Here is a 14,781-nt window from a genome sequence, read left to right as displayed (position 1 = left end):
AAGAAAGAAAGGAAGGAAGGAAGGAAGGAAGGAAGGAAGGAAGGAAGGAAGGAAGGAAGGAAGGAAGGAAGGAAGAAAGAAAAGCAACTTGAAGTAATCGCACTAAATCAGGAACTAGACAAGGCTACCCACTCTCTCCCCTACCTATTAAATATGGTACTCAAAGTCCTAGCCAGAGAAATTAGACAACAAAAGGAGTTGAAAGGGATACAAATTGGATTCGAAGAAGTTGAAATATCACTATTTGCAGATGATATGATAGTATACATAAATGACCCCAAAAAAATCCACCACAGAACACAAACACCTGATAAACAACTTCAGCAAAGTGGCTGGATATAAAATTAATTCAAACAAATTAGTAGTCTTCCTCTACTTAAAGGATAAAAAGGCTGAGAATGAAATTAGGGAAACAACACCCTTCATAATATTCACAAATAATATAAAATGTCTTGGTGTGACTCTAGCTAAAGAAGTGAAAGATCAGTATGACAAGAACATCAAGTCTCTGAAGAAAGAAATTGAAGAAGGTCTCAGAAAATGGAAAGATCTACCGTGGTAATGGATTGGCAGGATTAGTATAGTAAAAATGGCCATCTTGCTGAAAGCAAACTATAGATTCAATGCAATCCCCATCAAAATTCCAACTCAATTCTTCACTGAGTTAGAAAGGGCAAATTGCAAATTCATCTGAAATAAGAAAAAAACTAGGATAGCAAAAACTCTTCTCAACAATAAAAGAACCTCTGGGGGAATCACCATGCCTGACCTCAAGCTGTACTACAAGCAATTGTGATTAAAAAAAAAAAAAAAAAAAAAAAAACTACATGGTACTGGTACAGCGTCAGAAAGGTAGATCAATGGAATAAAATTGAAGACCCAGAAATCAACCCACACACCTATGGTTACTTGATCTTTGACAAGGGAGCTAAAACCATCTAGTGGAAATAAGACACCATTTTCAACAAATGGTGCTGGCACAACTGCAAATTATCATGTAGAAGAATGAGAATTGATCCATTCTTATCTCCTGTACAAAGCTCAAGTCTAAGTGGATCAAAGATCTCCACATAAAACCAGAGACACTAACATTTATAGAGGAGAAAGTGGGGAAAAGCCTCGAAGATATGGGCACAGGGGGAAAATTCCTAAACGGAACAGCAATGGCCTGTGCTGTAACATCAAGAATCGACAAATTGGACCTCATAAAATTGCAAACCTTCTGTAGGACAAAAGATACTGTCAATAAGACAAAAAGGTCACCAACAGATTGGGAAAGACTTTTTACCAATCCTATATCAGATAGGGGACTAATATCCAATATATAAAAAGAGCTCCAGAAGCTGGACTCTAGAAATTCAAATAACCCCATTAAAAATGGGGTACAGACCTAAACAAAGAATTCTCAACTGAGGAATCCTGAAGGGCTGAGAAGCATTTGAAAAAATGTTCAACACCCTTAATCATCAGGGAAATGCAAATCAAAACAAACCTGAGATTCTACCTCACACCAGTCAGAATACCTAGGATCAAAAATTCATGTGATAGCAGATGCTGGTGAGAATGTGGAGAAAGAGGAACACTTCTCCATTGCTGGTGGGATTGCAAGCTTGTACAACCACTCTGGAAATCAATCTGGCTGTTTCTCAGAAAACTGGACATAGTACTACCGGTAGATCCAGCAATCCCTCTCCTGGGCATATACCAGAAGATGTCCCAACTGGTAATAAGGACACATGCTCCATTATGTTCATAGTAGCCTTATGTACAATAGCCAGAATCTGGAAAGAACAAAGATGTCCCTCAACGGAGGAATGGATACAGAAATTGTGGTACATTTACACAACGGAGTACTACTCAACTATTAAAAACAATGAATTTATGAAATTCTTGGGCAAATGGATTTATCTGGAGGGCATCACCCTTAGTGAGGTAACCCAATCACAAAAGAAGTCACCAGATATGCACTCACTGATAAGTAGATATTAGCCCAGAAACTTAGATTACCCAAGATACAATTTGCAAAACACAAGAAAATCAAGAAGGAAGACCAACGTATGGATACTTCATTCCTCCATAGTAGGGAATGAAATATCCATGGAAGGAGTTGCAGAGACAAAGTTTGGAGCTAAGACGAAAGAATGGACCATCCAGAGACTGCCCCACCCAGGGGTCCATCCCATAATCAGCCTCCAAATGCAGACACTATTGCATATGCCAGCAAGATTTTGCTGAAAGAACCCTGATATAACTGTCTCCTGTGAGGCTTTGCCAGTGCCTGACAAACACAGAAGTGGATGCTCACAGTCATCTATAGAATGGAACACAGGGCCCCCAATGAAGGAGCTAGAGAAAGTACCCAAGGAGCTAAAGGGGTCTGCAACCCTATAGGTGGAACAACAATATGAACTAACCATTCCCCCTGGAGCTTGTGTCTCTAGCTGCATATGTATCAGAATATGGCCTAGCCGGCCATCATTGGGAAGAAAGGCCCCTTGGTCTTGCAAACTTTATATATGGGGGAACGCCAGGTCCAAGAAGTGGGAGTTGGTGCGTAGGGGAGAGGGGAGGGTCTGGGGGACTTTTGGTATAGCATTTGAAATGTAAATGAAGAAAATACCTAATTAAAAAAATAAATTAAAAAAATTTCAAGCTACAGACCCCAATGGAGGAGATAGAAAAAGGACTGAAGGAGCTGAAGTGGTTTGCAACCCCATAGGAAGAACCAACCAGGATCCTCCCAGAGCCCCAAGAACTAAACCACCAACCAAAGAGTACACATGGAGGACCCCATGGCTCCAGCTGCATATGTAGCAGAGGATGACCTTATTTGGCTTCAATAGGAAGAGAAGCCCTTGGTCCTGTGAAGGTTCAATGCCCCAGTGTAGGGGAATGCCAGGGTGGTAAGGTGAAAATGGGTGGGTGGGTCGGGAGCACCCTCATAGAAGCAGGGGGAAGAGGGATGGGATAGGGAGGTTGCAGAGGGGAAACTGGGAAAGAGGATAACATTTGAAATATAAATAAATAAAATATCCAATTTAAAAAATAAGAAGAAATGTGGAAAAAAGAAAGTGAAAAAAAAAGCAATTTCTTCAGAGACTTGAAGTTATTGTCATACAGACCTTTCAATTGCTTAATTAGTTTCATACCAAGATATTTGTTGCAGATTTCCCCTGTCCAATCACATTAGGGTAGTGGGAGGCTTGTGATTGGACAGGAGAAAGGACGAAGAGTGAGGAGTTGAGGAGGAGGGAGAGAGGTCCGAGAAAGAGAGAGAGAATCAGAATGGAGGATGACGTGGTGTTATCAAAAGATTAGAATAGTTAGGTTAAAGCGTTATTATCATTTTGCTCTGTAATTATTGTATTGCCATCTTGTAAGTTATGTTATTATTGATACATAAATATGATTGGCTAATTAAGCATTAATAGTTATGATTCTACCAGGTGTTGAGATGGCTAGCCAGTGGTGCATGGGGCATTGTGTGAAAGCAAGAGGAACTCCAGGGCTCATCCAAGAGATGGCCCAGTGGCAGCCATGTAGCCTTGCAGGGCTGAAGAGTTGGTGGGCAGAGACTGAGCAAATAACCCGGCACCTGGCACAGGGGCTAGCTCTAGAGAGTTGTTGGTGGCAGCAGAATCTCGGGAGTGTGGCCTGGCCCCACTGAGAGTTGGCAGGTTCATTTATTAATATTTTCTGCAATAGATATTTCCTATTATTTGTGACTACTGTAAAGGGCATCGTTTCCCTAATTTCTTTCTCAGCCCATTTATCTTTTCATAGAGAAAGGCTACTGATTTGTTTGAGTTAATTTTGTATCCAGCCACTTTTCTGAAGTTATCAGCTGTAGGTGTTCTCTCATGGATTTTTTTTTTGGGGGGGTCACTTATGTATATTATGTCATCCACAAATAGTGATATCTTGGCCTCCTCCTTTCCAATTTGTATCCCTTTGACCTCCTTTTTTTTCCCCTAATTGTTCTGGCTAGAACTTCTTCAAGTACTATCTTAATAGATAGGGGATGACTGGGCAACCTTGGTTTGTCCCTGGTTTCAGTGAGATTGCTTCAAGTTTCTCTCCATTTAGTTTGATGTTGACTATTGGCTTGCTGTATATAGCTTTTATTATATTCTGTATGGACCTTAAATTCCTGATCTCTCCAATACTTTTGGCATAAAGGGGTGATGTATTTTGTCAAAGGCTTTTTTAACAGCTAATGCTATGATCATGTAGTTTTTTTCTTTGAGTTTGTTTATATAGTATGTTACATTAATGGATTTCTGTATTTTGAACCACCCCTGCATCCCTGAGATGAAGCCTACTTGATCATGGTGAATAATAATTTTGATGTGTTTTTTGATTCAGTTTGCAAGAATTTTATTGAGTATTTTTGCATCAATATTCATGAGGGAAATTGGTCTGAAGTTCCCTTTCGTTGTGTGATTTGGGTATCAGTGTAACTGTGGCTTCATAGAATGTGTTGGACAGTGTTCCTTCTGTTTCTATTTTATAAAATAGTTTGAGAAGTTTGGTGTTAGGTCCTCTTTGAAAGTCTGATATAATTCTGCACTAAAACCATCTGGTCCTGGGGAATTTTTGGTTGGGAGACTTTTAATGACTCTTTGTATTTCCTTAGTGGTTATTGGAGTGTTTAGATGGTTTTATCTAGTCCTGATATATCTTTGGTACCTGGTATCTGGCTAAAAAAGCATCCATTTCATCTATATTTTCCAGTTTTGTTGAGTATATTCCCACAATACAACTCACAAACAATATGAATCCTAAGAAGAAAGACCACACCAAAGTATACATGCTACAGTCCTACTCAGAAAGGGGAAGAAAATAATCTCGGGAAATAGAGAAAGAGAGGAATCTGGGAGGGAGAGTGGATTGGGGAGGGAAAGGAGGGCAGGATCAAATGTGGGAGGAGATAAGTGAGAAGTACAGAGGATCAGGAATTTGAAAGAAGGTGTGTAGCAGTTGGGGAGGAGGAACTGGGGGGTAGCCAGTAGAAAGTCCTAGATGCCAGGGAACGAAGAGGTTCCCAGGACTCAACAGGGAGTACATTAGCCAAAATGCCCAACAAAGGGGAGAGAGAACATGTAGAAACTATATCCAGTGAATAGGCATAGGCCCCAGTTGAGGGATGGGGCCACCCATCCACCTCAAAAATATTAATCCAGAATTCTTCCTAGCAAAAGGAAATTCAGGGACAAAGAATGGAGCAGAGACTGAAGGAAGGCCATCCAAAGACTGCCCCACCTAGGGACCCATCCCATCTGCAGACACCAAACCCAGACACTATTGCTGATGCCAAGAAGTGCTTGGTGACACGAGCCTGGTAAAGCTGTTCCCTGAGAGGTTCTGCCAGAGCCTGTCCAATGCTGATGCAGATACACATAGCCAAACATCAGACTGAGTTCGAGGAACCCAATGGTTATGTTAGGGCAATGACTGAAGGGGCTGGAGAGGTTTGCAACCCCACAGGAAGAACAACAATATCAACCAACCAGAGTCCCCAAAGCTCCCAGGGACTAAACCACCAACCAAAGAGTACATATGGAGGGACCCATAACTCCAGCTGGATGTGTAGCAGAGGATTGCCTTATCTGGTTCCAATGGGAGGAAAGCCCCTTTGTCCTGTAGAGGCTCCCAGGGTAAGGGAATGCTATGGAACTGAGGTAGGAGTAGGGGAACACCCTGGTAGAGGCAGGGGAGGGGGAGAGGATAGGGGTTTGTGGAGGGGGGAACTGGGAAGGGAAATAATATTTGAAATATAAATAAATAAAATAACTAATAAAATGAAGAAAATAAATATTCATCATCCTTAATCATCAGGGAAATGCAAATTAAAATAACTCGGAGATTCCACTTTACACAAGCATAGTCTCTGATACCTCTCAATATTTGACTAAGTCATTGATATGTGTAATAGTACTGACTGATTCTTGGTTTTCCTTTCATCCCCACTGGATAAAGGCCCAAAATTTTCTACTAGTTTAATGTTTCTGAGTCTGAATCAGAGACTCTAAACACTCAAATACCACTTCTCTCAATGCATCTGTCATCTATGATATTAAGAAAGGATAGACCTGTGAGGCTTATCCAACCAAGCGTATGCCTTTTACTTGGTGGCCTTTTAATATACTTAGCTCTTCAAACTCAGCAATGGTTTTGGCTGTCACAAGCCATCCATACTCTCCTAAGTGACCCTGAACAGACTGGCCTAGGTGGGCAAGTATCTATTGCAGTGCCTCTCTAATGGATGACATGCTTTCTACAACATAATTGCTAAAATGAGCTAAAATTCGTTTTTAATTTACTTTTTTCTTGAACAAGTAATTCACTGTGCTCCCAAATTCTTCTACTTACACTTAAGAGCAAAGTGATTACATGGAATTATGATAAGGTTTCATAAGTAGATTTATTCAATTAACTTGTATAAATAGCTAGAGGCTGAATATTTTGCAGAATGAATAATTGAATGTATCTTTTGACTAAGAAAGTTAATAACTACATATAGTAAAGATGATGCTGGGTATCTGTGTGCATCATGAGAGAACAGGGACTCTCCTCAAACATGACAAAACCTTGGGCGCTGCTGTTGTTTGTCCCTTTTTAATTAATTATTTTATTTATTTTCATTTCATCGATTGCCTCCTTCCTAGTCCCTTCTCCCACACAGTTCCTTATCCTATTCCCCCTCTCCCTTGCCTCTGAGAGGCTCCCTCTTTGAGCCCCCAGGAATATCCTCTTTCCCTGGGGCCTCAAGTTCTTCAAGGATTAGGTGCATCTTCTCCCACTGAGGCCAGTCCAGGAAGTCCTCTTCTATATATGCTATATATGTGCCAGGGGTCTCTGACTAGCCTGTGTATGATACCTGATTGATAGCTCAGTCTCTGGGAGCTCCCAGAGGTCTGGAATAGTTGAGACTCTAGTCTTCCTATATGGTCACCCTTCTCTTCAGCTCTTTTCAATCCTTCCCCTAATTCCCAGACTTCAGTCCAATTGTTAGGTGTAAGTATCTGCATCTATTCCAGTCAGCTGCTGGTAGGGCCTCTTAGAGAACATCTATTCTAGGCTCCTGTCTGTAAGGGCGTCAATAGCATCAGTAATAGTATAGGCCTTGGTGCCATGCCCCAACCCATCCCTATGAGATGAATCCCAAGTTAGGCTGGTCACTTAACAGCCTTTCCTTCAGTCTATTCTCCTTTTTCATCCCAGAGGTTCTTTTAGACAAAAATAATTCTAGGTCAGAAATTTTGACTGTGAGTTGGTAACCCCGTGCCTCCAACTGGGGCCCTGTGTATCTACTGTAACTGGACTCTTTGAGTTCTCTCTCCCCTATTGAGTGTCCCTTTTAAAAATAAGTTCATGAGTTTGTTGTACATGTATGCCTTATGGAACCAAGTGAGTGACTGTGGTCTGACTAGCCTTCCCCCAGAACATACATAGTCTGTGGACTGCTTTTGAACACTTATTGCTGGTATACTGAAAATGAGGACATTTGCTTACCAAATGAATATCCAAGGTGCAGAACCTGACAAGCGTCAGTAGAGTGAGTATGCTAGCATAGTACTTTATGATAACCTTTCAATCAAATTGAAAAGAATCACTGAAGTGACGGAGAGAAAAGGAAGTAATGAAATGATTAGTTTCACTTGTTCTTCATTTTACTAAAGAGGAATAAAAAGATTTGAGAATTTATAAAGAGGGGTTGAGCCTTTCTTTAGGTGTCTTCAACCTCTTTCTTCCTACCTCATAGTAGAAGAACTTAAGAATCTATGCTGAAGCATCTAAGAACCAGCATTCCACTAGCAGAAGGTGAATCCAAGTACATAAAATATTTGAATTATTTGCACTAGATGCAACCTTCCTGAAATGTCCTGAGGGATCACATTGTCAGTCATCATTTCTGCTGCTATTTGGAGTGGTTCCAGAGGCCAAACATCCAAAAATGCTTCATTTTGTTGTACACAATAATTTTCTGGTCACACAATTGATTATGTCCTTTAACATAAAGCCATCAGGATTTTTTCTTCAATTACAGGCTGGCTCACTGAAAAACCATGCTGTGGGTACTAACATGACTTTTTAAATCAGATCCTGCTTGCCTCAATTGAATTCAAAAACAATATTGAAAGATATGCATATTTTGACCACAGGGACTTTGGTCTTAATTCTTGAGCAACTTGAGTACTACTTTTTAAAAGAAAATGCCAATTTACAATCTTAACTATTTTCTCTTCTTTAGGTCATATGTGTAAATGCCCAAACATTTCTGGGTTAAGAAACATGAAACTTCAATATAGTATATGGATTATTTTAGGTGAGACAGTGGCTCAATTTTTTCCTTGCCATCATGACTCCTGGCTACTAATAAGCATTGAGATCATATGAACAGATGTGTCTCCAAAACCACTGACAAAATAGCCCTTGGAGGACTGTATTCTTCCTCTTTGCAAGGTGCTAACTGGAAGGAAAGGAAACTTGACTTATTCATGGAGATTTCTTTCTGAAAAGAGGATTATTCTCAATGAATGGGAGAAGGAATGTCCTCTTAATTCTCAGAGAACAGCTACACGGTTTTCATTTTCACTGTGTGAGAAGTCCGTACCATAATTTATTTAATTGTCTTCATTTTTATACCTATTTAAATGCAATAAATATTCAGATATTAGTAGTTTTAAGGCTGGAATAATGTCATAATTAGGCATTTATATCTATCATTTTTCATTTGTTCTATTTTCTCCTCTGACAAGTATTCTACTCTACTATTTCACTTAGTAAATCGTAAATATTTTTTCGATTAGTTATTAAAATAATATTTCCAAGCCCTGATATCTCTAGCTCTATTGCCCTGGGGAATCAGATTCTAAATCTTGCACTAAAAGGAAATAAACACTAACTTAAGTCTGTTCTCTGGAGTTCCCATATAAATGCCTTTTTCACCTTAGCTTTTCCAGGCTCATGATGAGGTGATGAATGTCTCAGGCAAAAAAATATACTTTCTACAATAAAATTGTGCACTATACCCTGTAGTATCATCTCTGGTTTATTATATAGGATAGGGGCATTAAATCCCAATTTCCTCATAGACCCAGATTCATGATTGATGTGGAAGCATTCATCAAAATACTTTCATTGTAAAAATGTTCTTCTAAATTGTTACATGTACCATGATATCAGAAGTCTGATTTTAATGTGTATTTTAAAATATGTAGAATCATAGAAAATTTTTACAAGTATGATATCAAAACTTTATTTCCCCCAAAGTAGGAATGAAGCCAGTTTTCCCAGGAATAACCTAGTTATGATGTGCATAAACTAGATATTCATTACAAAACCAACTTTTCTCAAAGATTAATGTGTTGTATTCAGTATTGATTACTTTAGGCAAATCTTGGATATCATAACATTGCTCACAGCCTTAGATTTATCATGGTATAATATATGTCACGTATGGGGAAAATAGAACCAGAAGAATTGAATCAACACTTATGTTGCATAAAATCTAGAATCAGAGGGAATGGCTCTATACCTCTCTGGAGAAACTGTTTGATTTCTCCAATGCCTGATATCCTCCTCTGTAAATTGAATGCAATTTAAAGTGTCAAATTAAATGGTGTATTATACAAACTAAATGTAAAGCCAAATCCATTGGTTTCTATATTTCTGGATTTTACTATTAATCTCATATCTCTGTTCCTTCATGGTTATATGGTAGATCAAAATTTATTTTACACTGTCCAGACAGTCTTTTTGCAAAATAAGAAATAACAATGCCACTAGACTTGTGGTTTTGTTTTTTTTTCAGAATAAATGGATTCTATATGCAATTGGTTTATAGCATGTGCTTAAAATGGAATGATTCAATTATTTTTTGTTTCAGAAACAAAACATTTTCACATATTCAGTAATTTTATAATAGTAATAATTGTTGCTGTGTTAATATAACATGACAGATACCAAGAAGTGTTCTTACAATATTCAAGTGTATAAAGGGAAGTTGATGAAAAGGATTAAGACTTTAACTTATACAAACAATTGAGCAGCACTTACTAGGTACTAACAGTGGTATGCATACGTAAAATGCTTACACTCTATGGAAATATTCTGATGATGGCCTTCCTGAGAGCCTCTTTTACATCTCTGTTTCTCAGACTGTAGATGAGGGGGTTGAGCATGGGGATCACCACTGTGTAGAATACAGACAGTATCTTGTTTTGTGCAGTAGAGTAGTTTGATTTGGGCATCACATAAATGAAGGTAATGGTTCCATAGTAGAGAGTGACTGCAGTGAGGTGGGAGGTGCAGGTGGAGAAGGCCTTCTGTCGGCCCTCAGTGGAGCGCATCTTCAGGATGGTGATGAGAATGTAGGCGTAGGAGACAGCTATGACAAACACTGTGATCACAATGATGGATCCAGCAGAGATTGAAGGAATAATTCCAATGATGGAGACATCTGAGCAAGAAAGTTTCAACACAGCAGGGAAGTCACAGAAAAAGTGATCTATCTGATTTGGTCCACAGAAGGACAGAATCGACAGACAACTAGTAAATGCCCCTGAATTCACACAGCCACCTACATATGAAGCTCCAACTAAAAGGAAACAGATCCTGGGAGACATATGTGTTGAATAGAGCAGGGGTGAACAGATGGCCACATAGCGGTCGTAAGCCATGACAGCTAGGAGGAAGCACTCAACTGTCCCAAATGTCACTGTGATGCAGAATTGGGCTATACAAGCAGCTACAGAGAGTACCAGTCTATTTCCAAGAAATCCTTTAAACATTGTTGGTGTGATTGATGTGGAAAACCCAATGTCTACAAAAGCCAGATGGCTAAGGAACAGATACATGGGAGTGTGGAGTTGGGGGCAACTTCTTATTAAACTGATGATGCTGAAATTTCCCACTAAAGTAACAGTATATATTCCTAGAAATACCATAAATAGGATGACACGTAGTGTGGAGCTCTCTGTTAACCCCAGAAGAATGAACTCTGTCACAGTTGTGTGGTTTTGAGTCTCCATTTCAGGTGTGAAATGTCCTTGTTGAGGGAAATAAGAAATTCTTTAGTTCAGTATTATTTTTCAATGTTTCCTGTGTTTTCTTTTATTATTTCAAAGATAAAATTATATTCCCTTCCTTTGACCAAATACAAATATCTATGCTTTGAAGAACTGGGGATTTTGTTCTTTCCTTTTTGAATAAACTGTATGTAATTGTTTCACCCTTTTTTTCCCCATTACCAATGGCAAAAAATACAAATACCCTCAAACTTTGACTTCAGAGATCTTTCCCTCAGTGTTGAGGTCCATAATTTCAATGATCTTTTGAGATTCTCCTCATGCTCAAATCAATTAGAAATACCATAAACACCTCAAACTTTGTCATTCTATGGTCTTCTTTAACTTCTTGACCAATATTTTATATTCTTTCTATGTATTTATTTTTATGTGTTTTTGTTTTGTTTGCATGCATATCTGTAAATCAAATGTATGTCTTATTCATGGAGATCAAAAGAGGACAATGAATTTCCTGGAAGTGGAGTTATGGACAGTTGTGAGCCATCACATCAGGTTAGAAGTTTAATCTGTTTCTGCTGCAAGGAGAGCGAGTGCTATTAACTGCTGAGCCATCTCTCCAAGGCCTCTTTCCAGATATCTCATTCATTCACACTGTCATATCTACTACTTGGCTGCCTTCCTCGCCATCTTCCTCACATTGTATTCCATCCAGTAAAATCCTATTGCTTTGTCTAATTTGTTTCCAGTTTTTTCTTTTTTTCTTTTATTTTGTCTCCTTTTTCTATTCTCTGTGTCCCCATTTGGCTTAAATCTCTGCATATTTTTAATTCTGCCTCCTTATTTACCATCTACTTCACATTAATTTCTTCTTACAGTCTATGATACTGTCACCTAATGAATTATTTCTAATAAAAAGAACACAATGCCAAAGGCTGTTTCTTTTGATATTTTTCATCTCCCTAAACATGGTATGATATTCATATAAGTGTAACAGTATGCTTTCAGTTATTATCAGTTCTTGAGGAGTTACACATTTACCACATATAATGATATTAGTAATAAATATCCACTAAATGTATAGATTCATTTAAATTTTCTCAAAGTAAATAAAAATATAATCCATCTGCTGGTGCCTTGGTGAATTGGGAAGTTCAGTGAATCAATATCCAAGAATGTCCCCTGTCTCTTCTTTAATAGATCTTCCTGTTTAAGTTACTAAAATACAAGATAGCTTAATGCCTTCAGGTTAGCTCTGTCATTAGAAGTTCATCTTTTAAACTTACTAATTATTTGTTGTATGTTTAATGTTAAAAACTTCAACTTTCTAGATAAAATCATTGAGATGCTGGAATCTGTCATACCTCCTTTGCTTTCACTTTTCTAAAAGAAAGCCCCCATGAACAAACCCTTTGTCCACTCTACCTATGGCATGTTTTCCAGCTTTCTTGAGGTTTTCTTCAGACTGAACCTACTGAGAGCTGAAGAACAGACCAAGCACCAAGCACCAAGCACCAAGCACCAAGCACCAAGCATCCTTCCTGGTCTGCCTTGTGACTCAAGAAGAGTTTCAAATACAACTCTGATCTCATTCTGACTTACACTAGTCATTTGGTGCTGACTGTGGAATTGGAATAGAAGGCAATAAGGCAAACACACAAATATCCATATTAAACTTACTAAATTTCTTTTTTTAACTTATTAAATGCCACATGACACTTAAACTCTTTGGTGCTCAGTATATTTTTTTAAGTTGAACAATGAGAAAACTGATCTCATAATTTAGTTTTGTTCTGAGATTAAAGGAAGAGATATTCTGAAATGCCAGAGCTCTTCATTCACACATAAGGATTAAGTATCTCTTCATTTAATAAAAATAAAATAAAATGTGAGTAGCTTTAGAATTATTTAGTAGTTTTATGACTACAGTTTTGCTTTCAATATGTCAGATAATTTTACCATAAATCCAAAAATAAGACAAGTGGCACAGTACTTATGCAACCACAGTTCTGAACTCTGCTATTCAAATGCATAATATATAGACTAATTCTTGCTTTTCATTTCTACTGGAAAATTAATATCTAGAACTCTGTTCTGGCTTTCATGTTTATCACCTGAGATCATGGATGCTGACCACACAAATATCCTTTCAGTCACTATTGTGGGAAATAGAGGAGATAGGATGGTGAACCTTACCTAGTCGAAATCAAGTTGTTTGTTCTTATTTCCTCTCCTTGTCTCGCACAGCTCAAGACAAACAATAATACTGGTTCCATAGATCATCCACACAGTACCCACATGCCTTATGTATCCTGGTCTACATGTGCCAGGAAACCACTGCACAACAATTCTTGCTAAGGGCATGGTATCCTCAAGGGTTGAAAGCTCAAACTCTTTAAAGTACTTTCCTAATTTTCAAATTCTTCTTGAGTTATTTAAAAATCCATCCTAATAAAGTCCATCAGTCTTTCATTTACCACTGATACTCAATACTGAAACTGAAATCCAAAAAGGACTTTATAAAGTGGATGTATTTTATTCACATACAGAAAGTCAGGATCTGCACACTGCATTAGTGCACTCACTAGTCATGAAGCTTAGCCACACACATGTATAAAATATTAGATTGGGTGTCTTTATGTGCCTGCTAAAGGAAGAGAATGGCTTCATCAAAGCAGGCAAACCTTCAGGGATTATTGTTACTGGCCTCTTAAGAGAAAGGTCCATGGGTTATGTACACAGAAATGGCTTATAGAACCAGATGATGCATTAACTCCTGACTTTCCCTCCAAAGGTGATATCCACGTGACATAACATACAATAGAATTATTTTTGATTGGTTTACTGGAAGTGAAACACAGAATCTTTGATATTGAAAGTAATAATTTGCCCAGAAGATGTTCCAACTTGTAATAAGGACACATGCTCCACTATGTTAATAGCAGCCTTATTTATAATAGCCAGAAGCTGGAAAGAACCCAGATATCCCACAAAAGAAAAATGGACACAGAAAATGTGGTACATTTACACAATGGAGTACTACTCAGTTATTAAAAACAATGAATTTATGAAATTCTTAAGCAAATGGATGGATCTGGAGGATAACATCCTGAATGAGGCAACCCAATCACAAAAGAACACAAATGATATGCACTCACTGATAAGTGGATATTAGCCCAGAAACTTAGAATACCCAAGATACAATTTCAAAAACACATGAAACTCAAGAAGAAGGAAGAACAAAGTGTGATTACTTCATTCCTTCTTCCAATGAGGAACAAAATACCCATGGAAGGAGCTAAAAAGTTTGGAGTTGAGGCGAAAAAGAAAGGACCATCCAGAGACTGTCCCACCAGGGGATCCATCTCATAAACAGCCACCAAACCCAGACACTATTACATATGCCAGCAAGATTTTGCTGACAGGACCCTGATATAGCTATCTCTTATGAGATTATGCCAGTGCCTGCCGAATACAGAAGTGGATGCTCACAGTCATCTGTTGTATGGAACACAGGGCCCCAAATGAAGGAGCTAGAGAAAATACCCAAGGAGCTGAAGAGGTCAGAAACCCTGTAGGTGGAACAACAATATGAACTAACCAGTACCCCCGGAGCTTCTGTCTCTAGTTGTATATGTAGCAGAGGATGGCCTAGCTGGTCATCAATGGGAGAAGAGGCCCTTGGTCTTTGGAAGATTATATGCCCCAGTACAGGGGATTGCCAGGGCCAGGAAGCAGGAGTGGGTGGGTT

General features: G+C 38.5%; 1 protein-coding gene across 1 annotated transcript; it reads right to left on the bottom strand.

Annotated features, from left to right (window-relative positions):
• Positions 1 to 10,103: 10,103 nt before the first annotated feature.
• Olfr476 (olfactory receptor 476) lies at positions 10,104 to 11,036 on the bottom strand. The gene has a single exon (NM_146924.1). The coding sequence runs from the start codon at positions 11,034 to 11,036 to the stop codon at positions 10,104 to 10,106; it is 933 nt and encodes a 310-aa protein (NP_667135.1).
• Between the last annotated feature and the right edge of the window lie 3,745 nt (positions 11,037 to 14,781).

This window comes from Mus musculus, chromosome 7 (genome assembly GCF_000001635.26).
Source record: "Mus musculus strain C57BL/6J chromosome 7, GRCm38.p6 C57BL/6J".
Lineage (NCBI taxonomy): Eukaryota > Metazoa > Chordata > Mammalia > Rodentia > Muridae > Mus > Mus musculus.
The sequence above is the reverse complement of the archived record's forward strand: the minus strand, read 5'-3'. Positions and strand labels throughout refer to the sequence as shown.

What these genes read in the sequence shown, in the direction of transcription:
- Olfr476 (NM_146924.1), bottom strand. Translation starts at nt 11,036, where the DNA reads ATGGAGACTCAAAACCACACAACTGTGACAGAGTTCATTCTTCTGGGG.